The 24,574-nt window shown below is 38.3% G+C and overlaps 2 protein-coding genes across 2 annotated transcripts; one reads left to right on the top strand and one right to left on the bottom strand.

Moving 5' to 3' along the window:
* Positions 1 to 1,158: 1,158 nt before the first annotated feature.
* On the top strand, positions 1,159 to 5,180 carry LOC112180317 (26S proteasome regulatory subunit 6B homolog). Its single transcript, XM_024318852.2, has 6 exons — positions 1,159 to 1,745; positions 2,919 to 3,149; positions 3,347 to 3,505; positions 3,718 to 3,870; positions 4,261 to 4,344; positions 4,804 to 5,180. The coding sequence occupies exons 1-6, from the start codon at positions 1,248 to 1,250 to the stop codon at positions 4,936 to 4,938; spliced, it is 1,260 nt and encodes a 419-aa protein (XP_024174620.1). The 5' UTR covers positions 1,159 to 1,247; the 3' UTR covers positions 4,939 to 5,180.
* Positions 5,181 to 14,983: 9,803 nt separating this feature from the next.
* Positions 14,984 to 22,614, bottom strand: LOC112177319 (beta-amyrin 28-monooxygenase). Its single transcript, XM_024315618.2, has 4 exons — positions 21,523 to 22,614; positions 20,334 to 20,521; positions 19,884 to 20,227; positions 14,984 to 15,118 (listed from the first exon to the last, which is right to left on the bottom strand). The coding sequence occupies exons 1-3, from the start codon at positions 22,550 to 22,552 to the stop codon at positions 19,928 to 19,930; spliced, it is 1,518 nt and encodes a 505-aa protein (XP_024171386.1). The 5' UTR covers positions 22,553 to 22,614; the 3' UTR covers positions 14,984 to 15,118; positions 19,884 to 19,927.
* Between the last annotated feature and the right edge of the window lie 1,960 nt (positions 22,615 to 24,574).

A 24,574-nucleotide genomic window follows, 5' to 3' on the forward strand; every position in this document is an offset into this window, starting at 1 on the left:
CATGTCGCGCTATCGTCCACTCATAATGCTGCTTATGATAAACTCCTAGCTCAGATTATATGGCTACGGGACCACTACCCGAATTATCTCATTCAGTTAATTTGACTTGATAATACTAGAGAGTTTTCATCGAAGACTTTCGATGACTATTGCATATCATTGGGGATTAATGTTGGGCATCATATCCCCATGTACACACCCAAATAGTCTCGCGGATAGCCACCATTAAATGACTATGATGGTGGCCCGGACATTGGTAATGCGCACCAATATTTTCCGCTTGGGGTTATGCAATATCACATGCAGCTATACTAATTCTTCTACGACCCACTACCATTCACCTTTCTTTGCATTACAGCTCGTGACTGGGTGCGAGTCTGATATCTCGTACTTACACATATTTCAGTGTGCGGTTTCTGTGCCAATCACGCCGCCACAACGTATCAAAATGGGTCATTAGCAACGAATGCATCCATATTTGTGTTGGATATAAATCTCTAACTGTAAGTCTGCTATGTAGAACCCTTGACAGACGATCTCTTTACCGCTAGATTTGCGGATTGTCACTTTGATAAGACAATCTTCCTGTCGTTAATGGGAGATTAGAACGTCAATGTTCAACAGGAAAGACATGGATTGTTGTGGTATGTCCCCACTATGTCTCATCTCGATCCCATAAAAGTGACGAGATCACATATACTTTCTGCAAACATGCCTGCAAGGATTGATGTCCCATCAAGAGGACATGGCGCCACCCAGAGGAGCTGAGCACGGAGTTGCCGCCATGGATGGTGATGCCACATGGTGACATAATGGCCTCACAGGCTGTGGGTTCCGCTAGAGAGCGTAGGAGACCCATACGTTCGATGGATTCTCGCTCTAGGTTGGGAGCGAGTTTGACACAACTTGATCCACTAATCATTAATAATCAAAATCCGTCTCATGAGAATATTCTCGATTGTGATATTTTAATATGCGTTTCAACTACCTATGTTAACTAATAATAAGTACATCTTATATAGTCTTTCTAGAAAAAAAAAAAAAAAAAAAAAAACTTTAACTTTCTAATTACTTCTTGTTAATGGTAATTTTTTTTTTTCTGAAAATTTGACTAACTAACTGCTCTATATATATATATATATATATATATATATATATAGATGAGATAGATAGGCCAGGAGCTCCAGTTTTCTCTCCCCTTTTCTTTTCTCGAACAATCGAATCGGAAGCAAAGAGTGCCAGTGTTAATGGCAGCGTCCGCGATGGTGTTGGACCCAAAACCCGCGGCGGAGCCACCCGCTTCGTTCCCATCCACAAGATCCGACCTAAAGCTCAGCGACCAGCACCAATCCTCCGACGAGGACGACCTCTACAGCCGCCTCAAGTCCCTGCAGCGCCAGCTGGAGTTCATCGACATCCAAGAGGAGTACGTCAAAGACGAGCAGAAGAATTTAAAGCGCGAGCTCCTCCGCGCCCAGGAGGAGGTGAAGAGGATCCAATCGGTGCCTCTGGTGATCGGACAGTTCATGGAGATGGTGGATCAGAACAACGGCATCGTCGGGTCCACCACCGGCTCGAATTACTATGTCAGGATTCTCAGCACTATTAATCGAGAGCATCTGAAGCCGTCCGCCTCCGTTGCGTTGCACCGCCACTCCAACGCCCTTGTCGACGTTCTGCCGCCGGAGGCCGACTCCAGTATTTCGCTGCTCAGCCAGAGCGAGAAGCCCGACGTCACCTATAACGTAAGCCACGCTCGGTTTTGTTGCTTTCTTTTTCTTTTCTTTTTTTGGTTGAAAGAATTGATTGAATTTAATTAAGGCTGTGAATGAAATTTAGGGTTTCTGCTGTAAAATTTTGTGCGCTTTGAATTGAAAGGGATACTTGGAATGAATAGAACGTTGCTGGGGGTTTGGGGTTGGGGAAATTAGCGATCATTGAGCTTTTCTGAAGAGTTTTGCTTATTGACACATGAAAGAATAACTCTAAAAGTTGATTGATTTTTGCCCAAAACTGTACCAAAGGTTGCATAGTTCAGTTTAGTGAGTGATGGAAAGGTTCAATTTAGGGTATATAATGTAAATTTGTGCACTTGGAAGGAAAGGGTTAATTGAATTGAATAGAATGTTGTTGGGGCTTTGGATTTGTGGAAGTTAGCTATAACTGAGCTCTTCTTAAAAGCACTTCGAGGAGAGTTTATTGTTCATTGAGTTTTTTTTTCTGAAGTCTACCTGTTTGTCAACCTTCTGTACAGGCTTAATTATGCCTGACTCCACATGTTTAGGTTTAGATATTGGGGTGTTCAAACAAATTTTGATTGTGGGTGTTTTTACCTTTGGTGAGTTTTCTAGTTTTGTGGCTGGAATGGCTATCATATGATGGAACCTATCTGATTGCTATCAAGCCTTTTAACTAGGACTCTTTTCCTTTTCTTTTAGAACTTTTGCACTACTGGAAACATGTTCACTGTTGTTGTCTGGACTGGTCATGGCTACAGCATGGTCTAAGAATTTCATACAGTTCTTGCATTAGGACTCGGCTACGAATCCAACCCAACTGGGATGCCATACAATATGCATATACTTTTTTCAATATATTATTAGATAAGAATTCTACAAAATAAATGAAGATATAAACAGACAACTGCCACATAACTAAAGAGTCTGTTTGGTTGAGTTCAGATAATAAATAGTAGTAACCAAACCAACCCAAGCTCATCACTATATTAGAGGCAATTGTCATTAGTTTCGTTAAAACAATTGCAGTATCAATGTTGGTTGTATGGCAAGATGTTATTTTGTGTGGTTCATCTTTTTGTCCTTTCCCTCCTTTGACCAAATGCCCATACGGAAGACTCTGTTATCATCATGTGATACAATCATACTGATAGTAGTTTATTTGTTTCAACTGTTATTTAGGATATCGGGGGATGCGACATTCAAAAGCAAGAAATCCGTGAAGCAGTGGAACTTCCACTTACACACCATGATTTATACAAACAGATTGGAATAGATCCTCCACGTGGTGTATTGCTGTATGGCCCACCTGGAACTGGTAAAACCATGCTAGCTAAGGCTGTTGCCAATCATACAACTGCTGCCTTCATTAGAGTTGTTGGTTCAGAATTTGTTCAGAAGTATTTGGGTGAGGTAAGAACTTCTAAAAATATTGTCGTAGGCTATCTTTTTTTATGTTTTATTTACAGTCCACATGTCCTTTTCACTATTTTGTTACAACAAATGCTCTTTAGCAAGTGCTGCAAGGAGATTGTAATTTTGCATTCGCCTCAGTTTGACTGATACTAGAAGCAATGCAATTTGTTTTGATGATTTGGTTTCTTTGTCAGGGTCCACGAATGGTCCGTGATGTTTTCCGTCTCGCCAAGGAGAATGCACCTGCCATCATCTTTATTGATGAGGTGGATGCTATTGCTACTGCGAGGTTTGATGCTCAAACTGGAGCTGATAGAGAAGTTCAGCGAATTCTTATGGAGCTCCTCAATCAGGTAGTTCCAGGAAGATTTTATCTTGAAGAACAGAAATATTTCTGCTAAAGAAAGAATAAACATTTTGATTGTCTAAAATATTTGAACTGGGACATGCAAATGCATCGTTTGGAGTATATATATATATATTTTCTAAATGACAAATGAAAATTTGACCCTACACTATTTCTTGCCAGTTTTCTAAATCGATTTGGAATTTATATCTTTTGCAGATGGATGGGTTTGACCAGACTGTGAATGTTAAGGTCATAATGGCGACTAATCGTGCTGACACTTTGGATCCTGCACTTCTGCGTCCTGGAAGGCTTGATCGGAAAATTGAATTCCCTTTGCCTGATAGGCGGCAAAAAAGACTTGTTTTCCAGGTAAGTAATATCCATATATGTATCAGTGTATCTTTCCACGAGTATTTTGTTTTGTGAGGTGGCTCTTCTTTCCCATCAGTATAGGATTCATAACTTTGTCCTTTCTTTCTCATCCATGTTGATAGACATGCTACTCCCCCCAATGCCCCCATTATTTTCAAAACTTGACATCATCCCCTCATATTTAGTTGCAAAGAAATTGCACACCTCAAAGTAGAGCTGCACCCAATGTCCATATGTTTATCCCATGTAGCCACATTCTTGCCCATAGAGTCTCTGGTTATTGTGACTTATGTTTCGTAGATGCACATTTTCCTTTTATCTTTCCTCTTTATCAAAGGTTTGTATCTCGTAGGCAATATGATGCCAAGTTGCTTATTTGTTGTGCAGGTTTGCACTGCTAAAATGAACTTGAGTGATGAGGTAGACTTGGAAGATTATGTCTCACGGCCAGATAAAATCAGCGCTGCTGAGGTGAGACATGGATTTCTGTTAAAAAGTATTGTGTTGTCATTTTTCCCCTTTATTGTAAGTGTGATGTTGGGGTGGGGAACTCAGCTGTATGAGTTGAGTTTTGATATAACATATGCACACACATATAACACAACTGTTCTGAGGCAGATTTGTGGATTTCGCAAAAATTGCCACATGTGAATGGTATAACAACATCGTTTGAACAAAATCCTGGGATTGACCTGTAGATAGTGCTGCCTTGAATACTACAACATTGTTTAAGAACTTGGGAACCCATAGTAGATCACCTTAAATTTTACGGTGATGCATTTGAGCTTTGTGTCGTTTGGCTTCACCACTAGGAACTCTAAACATGCTGAAGGCTTTTATGGTGGTCTCATATCTTTATTATCCTAATTAATTTTGATCATGTGGTAACTATCATAATTCATAACTGGTTGGGTACCTATTTTTTTACAGATTACAGCTATATGTCAAGAAGCAGGAATGCATGCAGTTCGAAAGAACCGATATGTCATACTGCCGAAGGACTTTGAGAAGGGTTACCAAACCAACGTGAAGAAGCCTGATACTGACTTTGAATTCTACAAATGATTAATGCTGCAAGCTCGTACCAGCATTCCGGTGCTCAAGTTCAGTAGGCTTTGATGTATTCAATCTGGTTATCATTATCGTGTATTCCAATGCTCATACCAGCATGTTGAGTTATGGTTTCTGCTTGCAATTACAGCTCAGCGGAAGGGTTGCTCTTTGAAGATTTATGATTTAATGTCTTGATGTATGACTTTGAGCAATCAAATGTTTTACCATTTTCTCTATATACTTTCCTTCTCCGTCGTCTCTTTTCTACTTTCTCAGCTTTATCCCAAGTTTTCTTTGAACGCTTGTATGTCATCTGAAAAAAAACACCGAACAACAACTCTCAACAAATCTACTGACAAGTCTAATGTTGTACCTTTTTACATTGTCTTTTTTGCGGGCTATCCATACTTTTTACACTTTATTTTTTTGCAACGGCTAAAATATCAAGCTGCTAAAAATGACATGAGGATGACGCCCTTCGTGGACTGGTGTATGTTTGAGCAAGATAAGTCGATCAATGGTCCTAAAACTAGAGGATCTTGCGATGTAAGGATGACGCCCTTTTGGCGGTCATGGAGGATGAAGCCGTGCCGTGGATTCGGATATTCCGAGTACGGGGTCGTGCTAAGCATTGTGGCTGACAAGCTTCTCAAGATGATTGCAACAATAGTCAATATGACAACTAAAAATGAACAGAAATGCATCACTACTAATCTCATATTACTAAAGTTAATTTTAAACTCTAACAAATCTCACACAACACAATATACATCTAACATTTTAATACTTTCATTTCGTCTTAATATATATACTAGCGTTTCTGCATGTGCTTTGTGCGTGCAAAACGCAGTGTTCGCACGTGTGAAATTTTAGTGTTATGTGTTAAATTTTAATATAATTAAAAGAAGAAAAAAAAAGAAAAAAAAGAAATGGTCAAGTGGGCAAATAAATGCGAACTTTTACAGTTTTACTGGTAAAACCCAAAACCCCAACAGTTCTACATTTCTCTCGACCGCCGTGGAAGAAAAAGACCGAACAACCCAGATAGCGGTTCTGCATATCAGTGCCACAACCATGTTCAGATTGGTTTCTTTCACTACGTTTGCTTCCAAAACCAAAAGGTATGTCGTTGGAGATCTAAAACCCTCACTGTTTTCTCTTCAAACTCATCACTTCCTCTGCACACACACCATTCTCTCCAAAACGAGAGCACAGTTTCACAGTGAATTACTTGATAAACTCATGTGGGTTGTCAGCGGAAGGAGCAGTTTTAGAATCCAAGCGCGTCAAGTTGGGTTCCGTAGCAAGAGCAGACTCCGTTCTGGCCCATTTCAGAAACCATGGCTTCTCTGGAACCCAGATCGCACAGGTTATTAGGTCATGCCCAAAATTCCTTGCTGCCGATTTCGAGAAAACCCTTTTGCCAAAGCTCGAGTATTTCAGCTCTGTTGGACTTTCAAGGCAGGACCTTGCTAGAGGTCTTTGAATCCAAATATTTTGGGACACACCTTGGAGAGACAGATTATACCGGTACATAAATTTATTAGAAGTTTGCTTTCTGAGCAAGATGTTATTGCAGTTTTGAAGCGTGGCTCTCGGATTTTTTCGGCTAACCAGTGTAATATTCTGGTGCCAAATATTAAGCTTTTGATAGAATTGGGTATGCTGCAATCATGCATTTCTCGGTTGCTTACTCATTGTACTAATAATGTGATTGTAAACCATGAAAAGTTTGCGAAAGCTGTGTTTGAGGTCAAGGAAATGGGATTTGATATGGAGAACTAGAGATCGTTGTGGGCAATACGGGCATTGTGTAGAAAGAATAAGCTGGATCATTGTCGCCAAGTTTATATGATGAGGTGGGGTTGGTCTGAGGATGATGTTTTCTCTGCCTTCAAGATGCACCCTCCCTGTATGATTATGTCAGTGAAAAAGTTAATGCAAGTAATGGATTTTTTGGTGAACAAGATGGGATGGTCTTCGCGAATGATTGCCAAACACCCTCTTGTTTTGTCATTCAGTTTTGAGAAGAGGATAATCCCAAGGTGTTCTGTTGTTAAGGTTTTGATGCTGCGAGGGTTGAAAAACAAAAATTTGAATTTGAATTATGTTTTACAGCCTGCGCAGAAAGAATTCTTGGAGAAATTCGTGACTAAGTTCCTTGACCGAGTACCTCAATTGCTGATTGTGTACCAAGGGAATGTGGATATCCAAGATGCAAAAGTTTTAGTAACCTGATGATGCTGCACTACTTATGGTTTTGGTAATTCCCAAATTTTCCGTGGTCTTCATTTATAACTTGTTGGAGACAATGCTAGATGGTCTTGTTTCTTTTTCAGTTAATGGTAAAAATTATAGTTTGATTAATATTCAATATCAGAAGGGACTACAAGGCCTGGCTAATGTATGTGCATCCATATTCCAACTGCAATGCCTTTGTTGGACTGTCACTGTATTCAGGTTATGCATAGCCTACTTTACTTCATCATGGGTCCTTCCGTAGCCTAAAGTTCTTCTTATGGGAGCGCAAGGAGCATCTGTGGTGTATCTTCCACCAATCTGTAGGCCTGTGTTGGACTATTGTTCATTTATTCAAAATTTGCTGTAGAAGGGACTGACTTCTACGTAGAAACCTCACATCTCTTTTGCCGATGATTGGATCGCCAAGTATGTCAACTTCTCAAGTAAGCATTGAATTCAGTTATTGATTGTTTATTGAGGGAAACTGGTATTCTGGGTGTAGTATGTGTGTTTAGTCATTTAAATCGTAAGATTGTGCAGTTATGATTAGATTATGACAGTTTCTAGGCCCTTTGTAAATTGTGACTGCTGCACCGACTCCTAGCAGGAGATAGCTTATGGCACCACTTGATTAATTGAGGATTACCATTATTTATGTTGAGTTGTGGCTTACTTCTATATTTTACTTGCCATAATTTCATACTCAGTTGTAGCTTTCTATAGTTGTCTTGCATCTTCAGATGTCATGTAGATGTGGTTCAGTCCAGTTTATGTGGTCTATATATATATATATATATATATATATATATATATAGAATCATTCTCAGGTGCGGATATCCACACCTAAGAAAAAAGGTGCGGATTTCCATTTTTTCCCCACTTTCCGATCACATTTTCACATCTTAGCCGTTCAGTTTTTAGGTCCTAATGTATAGATCATCTCTACAAAATTTCAGCCAAATTGGTGATTATTAAGGCATCCAAAACTGTAATTTATACGAACAGACCGAATCTGCCGAACCGGAACCGTTCGTGTACATTGTTGTAAATTGCAGTTTTGGATGCCTTAATGATCACCAATTTGGCTGAAATTTTGCAGAGGTGATCTATACATTAGGACCTAAAAACTGAACGGTTAAGATGTGAAAATATGATCGGAAAGTGGGTCAAAATTGGAAAGACGCACCAATGAAAAACTGCGGACGTCCGCAGTGGAGAAGGCCTGATATATATATATATATATATATATATATATATGCCGATTCAATTTGTGAGTAGCACGCAACACATAAGACACAAGATATAGAAGAGATGCACTCTTGGGTAGAGCTGTATGGTAAAAGTTTAATGGCATAAGCTGAAATGATTGAACACCACAATGCTAGTCCCTGGAATAAACTGATTCAATGAATTGCAATATTGTGCAAGTATTCTGGTATCGACAACAGACTCGACCTAGCATTTGTGGAAACAGAGGGCGCTCCCATCAGGTAGCTTATGAAGGTTGTTTCCCAGGCCAAACCACCCATATTGCTCATGAAACAAGCAAGATAATTTTGTCGAATTAACTCAATTAAGAGTAATGCTCATATATTTCATGAAATTATTCGGTTTTTAGCATTAACTTGACAACCATTCGGAATATGTTAATTTGTGCTGGTATGAGGATGTGAAGTAAAGCTTGTTGTCAGTAGGCCTCATCTATTAGTGATGACTGGGACCTGACACAAAATGATTAATGAGTACTACCATTCTCCCAATGTCCTTTGTTCTTTTTGCCATTTTGCCGTAGTGACTGAAATTTTGGAATGTGTTTAACTCTTGAATAATCCACACCAGACTTTCATAAACATCCAGTTTCTTCAGTGCTGTCATTACCCCTCTTATGGTGATCTCATTCTCAGTGACTCAGTGAGCTGTGTCATGCTTTAGAACAACTAGTTTAGGGGTCGTCAACAGGCCAAGCCTGGCCCATCTGTAGCAGGCTTGGACCAGGTCGGGTCGAGCCTTAGAACATGTCATATAGTGATGGGTCGGGCCAGACTTCATTGTAAAGATAAAATTTAAGTTACCAAAAAAGAAAACATGATGTATGAATTGTAAAATGGGGAGTAGATTTTTTGGAGTGAGAAAAAAAAAAATGTATTGATGTGAACACAAATATTTGTGAGGCTTATCAAAACAAGAGATATGTATTTATATATGAGCCGCTATGCAATACGTGTATGGTCATAGTTCAAATGCTCCAGGTATGTCCAGACTTTTCTACACTTATCTTTTGGACCTTGAATTTGGGCTCATAATTACTTATGAATTCGGCTCGCAGTTCTGATTGGTTGCTCATCTATCATATGAATGACCAGATTAAAACGTACATTGAAGCCCAAAGTTAAAGACTAGGAATTTTCCTACCACCCCCAAATTGAGGTAGCTACTAGCTACATGACAAGAATATCAATTCAGAAAAGGGTGGTTCTAGTTGGATATCCAAATTTGATATTTTTTAGACTTCTATCTTTTTTCAATTGTTAATAAACTTTGCCAACTCATCATATGAAATGACAAATAAGGATAAAGAGAGAAAAAGAAAAAGAAATATAAGAGTATTACCTCCCGCATTAATGTAACATTCAATTAATTTTTTTTTCCCGTAATTTCCTTCTATTATTTATATAATTTTAATTCACCTAAAGCAATTATGTAAAAATAATTAAATTATATACATGGCCCCATCATTTATACAATAGTAAATTAAACATAATTTGATTGAAATTTCCTTAAACTAAATTCATTGAAAAGTTTTTCTCTCACCTCAGGAAACCCTAAGGCTTACTTCGGTTGCAATTTTGTTCTCGTCCGGCTGTGCCCGGACGTCGGGGCTGGCCTCTGGCCTCACCGCCTTCATGGGGTTGATGTTGGACGGAGATCTACTGCCATGGGATTGTCAGAGGGATTTGCTCGGGTTTTGTCAGAATGTTCGGCTGGGATGGTGGTGAAGGCGGTGATTGTGCTTTACGATTCGGTAGTCGATCCCGCTGCTGGGTTCTTGGATCGAAGGTGCCATGGATCTCGATCGATTGCGGTGTGGGGTTGCAAGGCCTGGATCAGGGATGGGTTTTTTGTGCTGATGCAAGTTGCGGTAGTGTGGCTTGGGATGGCTTGGATCGCCGGGATGAGATGAGACGCAGGTAGGGTGACGTGGGTATGACGGAACTCGGTCGGACGATGATGTACGACAGGGTGATGAGAGGAGAAGGTGGACTGGCCCGAACCAGAGTGAAGGGCCTGGAGCAATTTTCATTGGTGAGCTACCTATTGGGCTGCGAACTGTTGGACTGGGGTTCTACCCTAGTCCATTGCTATTTTGGGCTTGGGTTTAGGCCCTTGGCCCAACCCTATGTTTTTAGATTTTGTCTAATTACAATAATATTTCCTTGTATTACGAACCTAGATCTCTAGCGTCTCCGGCGTAGTACTAATGGAGGATCAGTGCTACCTCTCCGTATTTGATTGTATAATGAGTAGGTCTATTTTTATGTACCACTGTGGGTACTACCACTATCTTCTTGTCTTCTTATGTCCTTAAATGGCAGCGGAAGGTTATGTAACGGCCTATTCTGGCTAGGGCTGGGCATTGGCCGGGTTCAACAAAAAATTTGTTGGGCCCGGGCCTGGCCCGTTTTTTACCGTTCGGGCCCAAAACCCGTTTTGCACTCAACAGGGACCGGCCCGTTTCATTTCGGGTCGGGCTTCCGGGTTTACGGGCCCTATTGAAACTGAAACTGAAGACTGAAAGCATCGAATTCTGGTGTTGGATTAGAGGTCGCAGATGTGGTGGAAGGTGTAGCGGTGCTAGTCTAGGGACAAGGAGTGAGGATTTGGGTGATGAACCCAGAAAGATAAAGAATTGAAGATCTGAAGAAGATCTGGGTGATGGAGAGAGAGTGAGGACTTCGGTGATGAAGAAGACGAACTCAAGAAGATCTGGGTGAGGGAGAGAGAACGAGGATTTGGTTGATGATAAAGAAGAACTGAAGAAGATCCGGAAGAGAGAGTGAGGATTTTGGTGATGAAGAAGAAGATCTCGCGATCTCATTTGCAAGAAGAAGAATTGAAGAAGATCTCACAATAGAAGTGAGAGGAACAGAAGTGTAAACTAATATGCCCAACAATAATCAATTCAATTTTGCATGAATTGATTATGCCCAGCAGCTCAGACATGAATTGGCATAATTGATTATGCCCAGAAGCTCAGACCAAAAAAAAAGATTATGCCTAGAAGCTTAGAATGTCAGGTTGAACGCGAGAGAGAGAGAGGGATGAAATTTGTGGAGTTAATCGAGTCACCCTTGAGGAGCTGAAGATTTGGATCGAGTGAGGTGGAGTGTAGGAAAAAGGTTTTAAGCCCTTCCATTATGACCAATCAGATAGAGACACATGTCTCTTACTAACTAATACGGGTCTAGCGGGCTTTTTAATTTCTGAAAGTTTAGGCCTGGGCCCGAACCGTATTTTGAAAGTTAAGACCCGGCCCGAACCGTTTTGATTAAAAAAAAAAAAGGGCCCGGACCGTACGGGTCGGGCCTTGACAGGCCGGTCCGGGTTTACGGGTTTTCGAGCTTAAATGCCCAGCCCTAATTCTGGCTTGTGATGAATATATTATTTCGCCCCCGGGGCTTGACTCAAAAAAAGAAAAAAAGAAAAAGCTAAATTCATTGAATATTTTGGTTTAGTTAGTTATAACTAAGATCCAAAGTCAAACTTCTTTTAATTTGATGTAATTGATATATATTATTTATTTGATAACCAAAAGTATTTTCTAGAACCATCCATATTGCAAAAAAAAAAAAAAAAAAAAAAAACTATGATCTGGATTAACAAAACAATATTTATAATTGTTTAGTACTTGTTTGGCCCTCCAAGAATCCCTTTTTGGTTCCGTAACTAAAAGTACACTAAAAATGTAAAGCAACTCCCTAATAAAATTTTTCGGGGTTGAATTGATAGTGATAAAAAAAAAAAAAAACAATTTGTTAAAGACACAGATTTAATTATTCAAGGTTATTTTGGTAAACTTAAGGAGATGTACTTAGATTTTTAAGTATTAAAAATAAGAAATTACCAAAAACTATAATATCAGCAAAGTTTTTCCCATGAGCAGAGCTCATTTCGCAACTTTCCATGCGGTAAGCCCTAAAGGCCCATGCGGACCATAAAAACCCATTCGGCCGATTATATTTTAATTTTTTAGTTTTAACGTTAAGGTGAATTGACATAAATACCCATCATTATACATGAATATTTCATAGGGCTCTAAGATAAGAGAGCATTGATCACTCTTCCACCTAGGGATTTGTGAAAGAAGCAGAGAGGTCAAGCTATGGCAATGGACTAGGCGATGAAAAAGAAAGAAAATAGCACAGCTTTTTTGAAGATGAATTGAGAGATCATATCTAGAAAATAAGCTTTGTGATTCTTCGAATTTGAGGTATGTGATTTTGTATTTTGAATCTATTGATTGAAATTATTTCTATGCTAGTAGTTATCTCAAATCTAAGGAGAATCGTGTTGAGAGCTTCTTAAGCACACATAAACTTCTAATGAATTTGGCCTATGTTAGAAGACAAGTATTTATGTTTTATGCAGATTCATTGTTCATATGCATAAGTGGGATGACCAAGTTCATTCAAAAGGGAATGAATTAGATCAATTAGATTTCATATTATGTTCGTTATAGGGTCTTATTCATTTTAGTTTTCTCAGTTCTTCTTCAAAATCTGAAGACATGATATTTTCTACATTAGAATGAAAAAGATTAGGATTTGTGTGTTTATGTCTGTTGGAATATCTGCTCTTAAAATAAATAATAATCTTGTGCACATGAGAAAACAGAAAGTAAGATTCATTTTATTCGGTATTTAATAACCTAACTATTGAATTTTATGTTTTTGATAGATTCTATATTGGGTTGGTTGTGATTTTTGATGATAATTTCAGATAGTAGCCGGTAGCTTGGTGTAGAGTGCAGAGCAAGAAAACATTTTGTGAAGGGAGAACTTCACATTGGAAACTATTTAGGATAACATTGACTATTTGTGTTTCAGTTCCACGAATGTATTATGGCTTTTTCAATCATTAGTCATGTCCCTTCTAATGAAAAAAAAGAAGAAAAAAAAGTTATCTCTTATAATCCAACAAGGTTTTCTTGCTTTAAAGATCAATTTATGAATTAATCAACCCACTAAGAATTGCCATAGGACTTGGCGGTGTTAAGTAATTGAAAGCTTCAATATACCCCTGTATTGGATTTTGATATTTGGCTACACTTAATTACATATATTTTATGATTTAGTTGATTGTGGTACACAATTTACTTTTTACGATGAAATATTGATGCGGTCAATATTATAGAGGCTTTAGTTTGGTAATAATTGGAGTTTTCTTTGCTCCTCTGTAAATCTTATTATTTCTTAGTATTTCTTATTGTTGGTTAGTACGTATCATTATTTACTGTTAAGGATCAATGAGTTTATTTATTGTTAGCATGTGTCTCAATCCATCAAGATCTCGCTAAGAGATACAACAACCCTAAAGGTCAATGATCTATTTGCTTTTGCTTTGACATCACTTTCAATTGTGTTAAGGTGACACGCTACACCCTTATAGTTCATTTTGGAGTCAATAGCATTCTCAACTATTGAGGTTCAGTAACATTATTTGGTATTGAGGGTCAGTAGTATCGTTGCTACGGAAGGTCTTATAGACTTTTCTATTTCATTATACAAATAAGGCTTTTCTTATTCATTTCTTTCAATATTTGTTATTGAACTAGAATTATTTGTTAGTGAGGGTCAATGACTTTATTGCTAAGGCATATAGTCAATAGCATTTTAAATTATTGAGGTTTAGTAACATTATTTGGTATTGAGGGTCAGTAGCATTGTTGCTACTAAGGTTCAGTAGCATTGAAGCTATTGCAGGTCAATAGCCTTATTTACGTACAGTTGATGATCTTACATGCTTCTATAGTTCTTTATGATCTATGTCTTTCAGTATTTGTTATTGAACTAGTTAGTGAGAGTCAATGACTTTATTATTGAAGGCATATAGTCACTTACTATTTGGGATAAGTAACAAATAACTATTGAGGGTTAGTAGATTTATTTGCTCTAAACTTCTAGTTCATAGTCTATTTTATACCGTTTCTCTCTTTTTTTTTTTTATTTCTTTCAGGGTCAGAATAATAATTTGGAGTTTTATATTACTTTTTATTTATAGAATGGGTTGATACTGTACTATATATTTTTTTTGAAACGACACTGTACTATATATATTATTTGTTAGAGTAGAATAATTTAAGTGACAGATGATAAACAGTGAAAACTGGGGTCTATGCTCCTAAATGATAAGAGTGAGAAATTAATATAATCAGTTATATTCAAAAGATGGAGAAAAGATACAAATTATCTGGCATATGAATTTGATTTAAGTGGTGGCAATTATATAATTTTTATTGTTTATTTTTAGTCAAAGTTTGCTTGCGTTAGCAACTTAGCATTAATGTGTCCGCATGGTACTTGGACTAAGCCATGCCAATTTATCTTATTGGTAATTATCTCTATTAAAAAAGGTGCATCGGAGGTTTAATAAGTAAGTTAAGTCCAAATAGAATCACCCTTCAAAATATATGGAAGGAACACTTGAACATTCAGCGAGTCAAAACTCTAATCTATGGGTTTGAGTCTAAGGATACAATTATTCTCATCGTTTTGTCAAAGAAACTAAATAATATGAAAGCAAGAGAAATATTGGAACTGAATGATTTTCATTGATTGAAAACAAGCTCTGTACAAAACAAACTAAGCAGAAAATTGGGAACAACTACCCAATGACTAACAACTCTCAAGTTGATGACTTGATAAACACTAACAAAGTCCTAGTAGAGTAGGACTTTTTGTTGGATATCAAGACTCTCAAGAAAACACAGTTTGGGAGAATACTACTCTACATCTTCCTTATTGATAAACATAGGCAGATATAGCCTTTACAACGAGACTGAAACCAAAGTAATGGAACCACGTTTGCACAAACCTAAAACGTGGAGGACTAAGCAGGAATGTTTCAAACCCTAACTAATCAACCCTAATAACTAGGGCCTTATTAACAGCATTTAATACAACTAACTTAAATGACAAGCAAACAAATCCTAACATTATCCTCCCCTAAACTGATATGCAGTGCAATCAGTTTACGTTTGGAACTTTGCATAACCCGAGCAACTCTCTTAGCTTCACAAATGCTTCAAGCTTGAGTTTTTGTCATCCACTTGATCAAGAGAACCACAATGAACCAGTCTCACTTTGCCATCGTTGGTAAGATCACGCAAGAAATGGAATCGGACATCGATGTGCTTACTCCGTCCATGTAGAACTGGATTTCTTGATAATTTGATGGTAGAGCTGTTGTCACAAAGAATGGTGAAGCGCTTACCCTGACCCTGCCTGAGCTTGTCTAGAATTCTCCTTAACCAAATACCTTGAGTAGCACAGAAAGTTGCAGCAACATATTCTGCCTCTGTGGTTGACAACGTAACAATTGGTTGTTTCTTGGAGCTCCAAGAAATAGCTCCTCCACTCAAAGAAAACACATACCCAGATGTGCTTTTGCTGTCCTCTACATCTCTAGCATAATCGCTGTCAGTATAGGCTAACAATTCTTCATCACCTCCTCGTTTGTAGAAGATTCCTAAGTCTATTGTCCCCTTTACATAGCGGAGTGCTCTCTTCACAATCTGTAGGTGAAGCTCAGTGGGATTTCACATAAATCTGCTTGCAAGGCACACCACATACATCAAGTCCGGCCTTGTCACCGTCAAATACATCAAACATCCAACCATTTGTTTGTACTTAGTGACATCAACTCTAACTCCTTCTTCATCTATAGTAGGCTTCACTCCGGGAACAATGGGATTGTTCACAGAGTTGCTTTTCTCCAAACCAAACCTCACAAGTATCTCTCTAGCAAACTTCTTTAGAGAGATATAAATTCCCTCAGAACATTGCAAAACCTCCACTCCCAAAAAGTATCTCATTTTTCCTAGATCATTCATGTCAAACTCTCGTTTCATAGAGTCTTTAAACTGAACAAACATCTTCTCACAGTTTCTAGTAAATATCAAGTCATCCACATATAAACTAATAATCAGAAGCGTACCTCCTTCTCCAGCTTTGAGAAACAAAGTGTATTCAAAGTCACACTTTTTAAACCCTTCCTTGAGGAAATAGGTCTCTATCCTGCTGTACCATGCACGAGGGGCTTGTTTGAGCCCATACAAGGCCTTCTTGAGCTTATAAACCTTCTCCTCTTCTCCCTGTTTCACAAAGCCTTGTGGCTGCTCTATGTACACTACCTCATTTAGCTCTCCGTGCAAGAAAGCACTCTTAACATAGAGCTGGTAAATGCTCCAATTCTTTTGAGCTGCCAATGCTACAATCATACGAATGGTGTCCCATCTTGCTACAGGTGCATAAAATTCAGTGTAATCAACACCAAACTGTTGTGCATATCCTTTGGCCACCAACCGAGCCTTGCACTTATCAACTGCACCCTTCTCATTGAGCTTCATTTTGAAAACCCATTTTACTCCAATCTTCTTCATTCCTGCAGGCAATGTTGTGAGTTCCCACGTTTGATTCCTCTCAATAGCTTCAATCTCATTCTTCATTACAACTCTCCATTTTGAGTACTTCACAGCTTCATCGAAAGTGACCGGATCATCACTTACTGTAAACACAGCTAGGTTATGCAAATCTTCTTCTTCACCTTCAGATAATCCCAAGCCACTTCCACTAACATAATCTTGCATCCACACAGGTTGCCTTCTGTCTCTCTCTTCTTGTAACACTTGAGGACTTTCTTGCAACGAGTTGCTCGATGAGCTAGAGGATGAACCAGATAGCCCTTGAGTTTGAGAAGCAGGTTCAGCGACATCTTCACCATCTTCAATTTCTCCTTCTGCCTCTCCTTGCTCATTTTGATGTTCTTTTTCTTCTTCCCATGTCAACACATCCGACTTTACTTCCTTAGCACTCCTCCCCCAATTCCAACATGCATCTTCTTCAAACACAACATCTTTACTGACAATAATTTTCTTAGTGATGGGATTGTACAGACGATAGGCTTTAGACTCCTTACTAACCCCCAAGAGCACACATTTGCAGCTCTTATCATCGAGCTTGGTTCTCTTAGCATCAGGGATGTGTACATGGCCTATACATCCAAACACTCTGAAATGATCAACTCTCGACTTCACTCCACTCCACATTTCTTCAGGTGCAGTATCTTCTACAGCCACAGTAGGACTTTGATTCAACACATAGGCTATCTAGTTGACTGCCTCAGGCCAAAAACTTTTCGGAACTCCCTTCTCTGAAAGCATGCTTCTCACAAGATTCATTATAGTTCTATTCCTCCATTCTGCAACCCCATTTTGTTGGGGAGTATATGCAGCAGTGAGTTGCCTCTTGATGCCACTGGATTTGCAAAAGGCATTAAACTCTTGTGATGTGAACTCCCCTCCTCGATCGGTTCTCAAACAACACACAAAAGAGCCGGTTTCTTTTTCTACAAGCTTCTTGAAGCATTTGAACATGACAAAGGTCTCTGACTTCTCAGTTAGGAAATAAATCCACACTTTTCGACTAAAATCATCAATGAAACTGAGGAGGTACCTTTTGTTACTACTTGATGTAGGTGATATAGGTCCACACAAGTTAGCATGCACCAGCTATAAGGGTTGTGACGCTCTCCACATACTCCTTTTCAACATAGGCTCCCTGCTTTGCTTTCCTACCATATAATCAGCACATACTCTTGCAGAAGCTTGAAATTGGGGTAACCCTTTCACCATCTTCCCATACTGTAAAGTCCTCAACCCTTTGTAACTTAAGTGTCCATATCTCCGATACCATAAATGTGCAAGATCCTGTGAGGTTGCTTGTAGATAGTTTAGGAAGTTTGGAACACAGATGCAGCAAGAATGATGAATATTCTATTTGCAGTCATCGGAGTTTGCATTATTAACCCCTTCACTAGATGGTAAACCCTACATTCCCCATTTTGAATCAAAATAGACACAGCCCTTTCTTGCAATTGGCCAATACTGAACAAGTTATTCTGTAATTCAGGAACGTAGAACACATCACTTATTACCTGTGTTCTTCCTTGAACCTCAAGCTTGATACTTCCCTTTCCTTGCACAACCATCCTCATATCATTGCCAAGCTTTACTGAGTGCTGAAATCCCTCATCAAGTTTGAAGAACCATTCTTGTTGCCTGTCATGTGATTGCTGCATCCACTGTCTAGGAACCATACATCCTCACGCTTTGAGTTATTCTCTTCCACATAAGCCATCAACAATAGCTCTTCTTCCTCGTCAAGTTCTGCATAGTTCACACCCTTCTCCCAACTAGGGCACTCATATTGAAAATGCCCTAGTTTATGGCACTTATAGCACTCAATTAAAGCCTTGTTGAACCTTAGCCTTCCTCTGCCTCTACCACGTCCACGGATACCTCCACGACCTCTACCTCTGACAACAAAACTATTGTTGTTTCTCTCTAAAACTTGATCTTCAAGAGCCACCTTGAACACCTGTTCTTCTCCACTGCCACTGCTATGTGCAAGCATGTGTTGCTCATGCACCAAAAGACTACTTTGTAGCTCGTCTATTGTCATGGTTGTGAGGTTGTTAGAATCCTCAATAGAGCACATGACATAATCATACTTGGAAGTCATCGACCTCAATAATAATCGTACTTGTAAGTCATCGACCTCAATATCTTCTCAACGATCACCAATTGCTCCATTCTCTCACCATGTGCCTTCATTTTGTTGGCAATGGTGAGTGTACGAGAAAAGTACTCATTCACCTTTTCACCCTCCTTCATTCCCAAAATCTCAAACTCTCTTCTGAGTGCTTGTAATTGCGCCCTTTTGACCTTCGTTGATCCCTGGTATTTCTGTTTCATGGAGTCCCAGATCCCTTTTGCAGTCTTCTTATCCAAGATGGTCTCCATAATAGTGCGGTCAATAGCCTGAAATAGGTAATTTTTGACCTTCAAATCCTTCATCTTTGCATCTTCTCTACCCTTTCGTTGAGCCTCAGTCTCAATGACTCCAGTTGCTGCCTCTGCAGGGATTCCATCTTCCACCAGAGACCAGTAATCCTTTGAATGAAGAAGTTCTCCATTAACATAGCCCAATGATCATAAAAACCATCAAACTTAGGTATGGCTGGTTGAACAAATACACTGTTCTCTATCGCCATGCCCTAACCTCTCTTCTCTCTCCTTTTCTTCACTCAATCTGTATCTCTTTCTCACTCTATCTTTCTCCTTTCAACTGTATCTCTCTCACACACACAATCAGGCCCCGATAGGAGCTCTGATACCAGTTTTGTTGGATATCAAGACTCTCAAGAAAACACAGTTTGGGAGAATACTACTCTACATCTTCCTTATTGATAAACATAGGCATATATAGCCTTTACAACGAGACTGAAACCAAAGTAATGGAACCACGTTTGCACAAAATAAAACGTGGAGGACTAAGCAAGAATGTTTCAAACCCTAACTAATCAACCCTAATAACTAGGGCCTTATTAACATCATTTTATACAACTAACTTAAATGACAAGCAAACAAATCCTAACACTTTTACTTATTCAAAACAAATAACAATTACAATACTTATCACGTTTATGATTTATGAGAAAACAGATGAATAGGAAGTCCTTGGGTAGGAAAAGGAACAGGGTCCACGACCATCTTCTCGTCAGGAAAAACCATCTCCCACTTGAATCTGGTGACCAGGTTATACATGAAAACCAATATCTGGAATCGAGCATTTTCTTTTCCGGGACACATTCGAGGTCCTCCTCCAAAAGGAACATACGAGAAAGGAGGTGGTCCTTGTCCTTCAAACCTTGACGGCTCAAACTTGTGTGGATCTGGAAAGTATTCCGGGTTCTTATGTGTGGCAAAAGCATTCCAATGTAACTGCACGCAGGAGGTATGAAAATGAGAAATGAAGACAATATAGATGTTCACAAAGCTAGATCTATTGAAATAAAATTAGCTAGTATATGTAATGTAATGTACGTGCCTTCATTCCTTTTGGAATTAGATATCCCTCATAGACGAAGTCGGTGATGGCCTCCCTAAAAGTTCCACTAGCTGGGGGCTGCAATCGCAATACTTCACATACCACGTTCCATGTATATTTCATCTTTTGTATGTCCCCCCAGTTGAGCAACTCTCCTTCATCTTTCGATTCTGCAATCTCCATTTGCTCTGCAAGACATAGTTGTACATGGATCCATTTCACTACTTGCTACTTAATTAATAAGTCCCCAGCCACAGTTTTCATAAATTTTCTCTATATATAGGAGAACTTGGCCAGGAGGTACTACAAAATATTGCTGTATATATTACATATATAGTTAAACCTCTATAAATTAATAGCCTTGGAATCAAGGAAATCCTATTAATTTATCGAAGTGTTCTTTATTTTCTTAAATATTGTTGTATTCTGTTGAATGTGCTATGTTAAGTGACGAACAGATAATAGAGAGCGTCATGAGAAATGATCAAGATGATGAAGTTGAAGATGATAGTTCTACTTCTACTATGGAGCCCGTTTCGTGAAAAGAAGCTCTCAGAGCAGTGATGACATAGAATAATTTTTTGTTGCAGCATGAGAAAACCATATCAGAACTTCTTACCATGTTAAGAAAAGTTAGAGTTGAGATCAAAGGTGACATCAATTTCAAGAAGAAACAAACAACGATTGAGTCATTCTTTATGAAGGCCTTATGCATATATAATTGAATCATAAACACTATGTATCAAGGAATTATTAATTTATATATTACATGCATGGGTCTATATGAATATTTAAAAATGTATTATCCTATAAATTTAGCGAATTATTTATTAATTTAGCACGTTGTGCCGAAGTCAGAACCAGCTAAAATATTATTTAATAGAGATTATTAAATTTAGCACATTTTACTGTGAATGACCACTTGATATGGAATTCATATATTGATTATATATATGTCCTCTAGCTATGTGAGAACATGCTAAGCCTACAAACACGGAGGCGTAGAGATGTGATCCAGAGAAATCATGAAATATTAATAGAACATGGAAGCATAGTTGAAATCAGATATGTAACTGATTCAATTCTTGTTTGATAGTAATGATCATTGGTATGAGCATATATTAGTAGATTAGTAGCTAGTTAATGCAGCTAGTGAGCTAGGTAGAATTTGCTTATGTATATAATGTACCTTTAAGGACGGCATCATAAACTGGAGGAAGCTGTGACAGAAAGATGACAGTGGAACACAGTGTGTTAATTATAGAGTCATAACCGGCAAGTATTATACCCCACAACTTTTCGGCAATGTCCGCTTCCGTCATCTCTTCTCCATCGCTATATGTCTCCATGAGCCAGCTAGACATTAGATCTTCTGGTGCATTCGCTAATTGTTCACGATCAATCAAAGTCAGATTCATGAGATCTATCTTCCTCTGCACAACCATACTCTCAATTTCCTCCCTCATTTTCTTGGATGCTCTGATGGCTCTGTTGAAGTTGGTGCCCGGCAGATCTACTGGCAATGAAACGAGCCCCGCATTTATATGCCGAATGGGTTTCTCTAGCTTGGCAATCACTTGTGGATCCTCGATGTTTAAGAAGAGTCTGCAAGATAATGCTAAGGTATACTTCTTTGCTAGTGAGTGAAACATGATCACTTGTTTTTGATCCAGCGAGGACCAATGCTTATCGAAATGGTGTTTGGTGACCTGATCCATGACGCCTATATGCTTTCGGACAGCGTCAGGCTTGAGAAATGTAGACATGACTGCGCGCATTCGGATGGTCTCTTTGGAGAAGTCTGCTTTGTCGGTGTTTGGAAACATCTTTTTGAAGTTAGCAGGCCACCAGGACTTGACCAGTTTGTTCTCGTTTGAAAACAGGAATTTGTTTCCAGCAGCGGTGCACAACATGGCCATAGATTCGCCAAGCAACGATGTCTTGAACACCTTGCACGAGCCTGCTGTTGCTGCAGCCGATGATAATGAGACATTGGAGTACTTTTTCCTTCGGTCTGCTACAAACTTTTCAGGGACACCGTTTCTGGCTGTGCGTAGATACTCGAAGGTTTCACCAATGATGGGCCAACCTGTGCTTCCTGGTGGCAGTTGATAAACTGTTACTTGTTGCCTAGGGCTTGGAATAATTTTATAGAAGATATAGTAGAGAGAAGCAAAAAAGAGAACTAGTAGGGAAATGAAGAACGTAGTAGTTTCCATGGCCTATAGCTCTAATCGAGTAGGATAGAGGAGTTTTTCAGGTCAAGGCAAGCATGCAAGCTGATCCATTCAGGTTTCATATTATCTTTTATATATATATATAGACTTGTAATGAACCGGATTTTGATCCATATCCAATCCGGATCGGATCCATATTCAATCTAAACCCGTTGATCTATTAATGGTACAAATCCATTCATCCGTTTATTTAACGGATCAAATATGGATTTAGGTCTGATTTGTTAATAATCCGGTCAATTAATATTATTTTTGTATCAATAAAATATTATTTTTCAAAATACTATATATAAAATATTATGAATACTTATTAGTTTTATATATAAAATAAATATACATATTTATGGCAAAATTTTTGCAAAAATCTAAAGGACGTAGTATTCTTAATTAAGTTTCCAATATGGGAATATAGGATAATTAAGGATATTGTCAATATTGAGAACATGGGAATATGAAGTTGAGGCTTCTTTTTTTTTCCTTCTCTTATTTAAAAACATCAATGAAGTATTGCTTTGAAAATGTTTGGTTACTTTAGTTTATCATTTAAGGAGTTTCTTCATTTTGTTTTAATATTTTATTAATATTTTTAAAGTATCATAATAACAATTTAATATTATTATTTAAAATCTAAAAATATTCGTTATTATAAATGAATCAGATTAGCGGATTGAGTATCTGTTAATCAATGGATTTGAATGAACTATCAACAGTCTGTCAAGTTAATAGTTCAAGTCAGGTTGCAATTTTTTATTATTAAACAAATTCATATTTAAATCAATCCACTCCAAATCCGATCCATTAACAGATCTAATCTTATAGACTATACCTAGCTCCCTCTATCTAGTACTCCCTAGCTAGCTGGTCTGAGTTAACTTTAATAATTATCAAGTACTGATCCCACATGAAATTTGGCCACTCCAATACTTAATTAATCACACTTAACACACTGCACATATTATACACTCACAATATATAATCTTACTGCTTATAATTAGTGCAGTCAACCAAACCAAACAAACTGTGCAACTGAATACAAATTACAGATACGTGTTCAGTCTGCTACGCACGTTACTCATATAGAAGATATCGAGTGGCTAGGGGAGCTAACAGTACTGGCTCAACAACTCCAATAAACTGAAGACTGAACTAACCTATTAATTACTACGAGGGAGAGGGACCGAGGGTGATGATTGATGAGGCAATCAGGACGGTGATAGATCAATCATGACGGTGATGATTGATGAGGCAAAAGGCGAATTAGAAGTCCTTTTGGTAGGAACAACAACTGGGTTCGATCATAATCATTTTCACGTCTGGATAAATTAACCATTTCCCGCTTGAACCAGCTATATAATCATTCTTCATGGCATGGATTCATGCAAGTTTTATATTATATCCTAAATTTCTCTCTCTCTCTCTCTCTCTGAACCGTACTAACTTTAAGACAGTTTTCAATGCCTTAACGATCATCATTTTCGCTGAAAATTTGCAGAGACGATCTATACACTAATACCTAAAAACTGAACGGTCGAGATGTGGATATGCGACTGAAAAGTGACCCAAAACTTGAACTTCACACGTTAATTTTCAAAGCGGAACTCCGCTATGGATAGGATATATATATATATATATATATATATATATATATATATATATATATATATATATATATATATATACCCTTGAGCTGAACTGCCAATCATTAGTTAAAGTTTCCGTTCTGCTGCGTTGTCCAGGCAAGCTGCTAGAATGATTGACATTAATTTTCTAATGACAATTATACAGAAATTTCAAGCCGACTTTGTTTACGGTTAAAATAATATAATTAAGCAATGCTGACATTGCTTGACCAAAAGAAAAATTAATCAAGTAAAAAATGATGCAGTGGGTTGTGGACAAAGACACCACATATTTAAAATGGTTAATTCCTGTTTACCCAGAAATCACATGTATTGTGCCCAGTTGCACCAATAAGTTTGTATTGTGCCAATTTACAGAAATCTT

This window comes from Rosa chinensis, chromosome 1, assembly GCF_002994745.2.
Source record: "Rosa chinensis cultivar Old Blush chromosome 1, RchiOBHm-V2, whole genome shotgun sequence".
Taxonomy (NCBI): Eukaryota; Viridiplantae; Streptophyta; class Magnoliopsida; order Rosales; family Rosaceae; genus Rosa; species Rosa chinensis.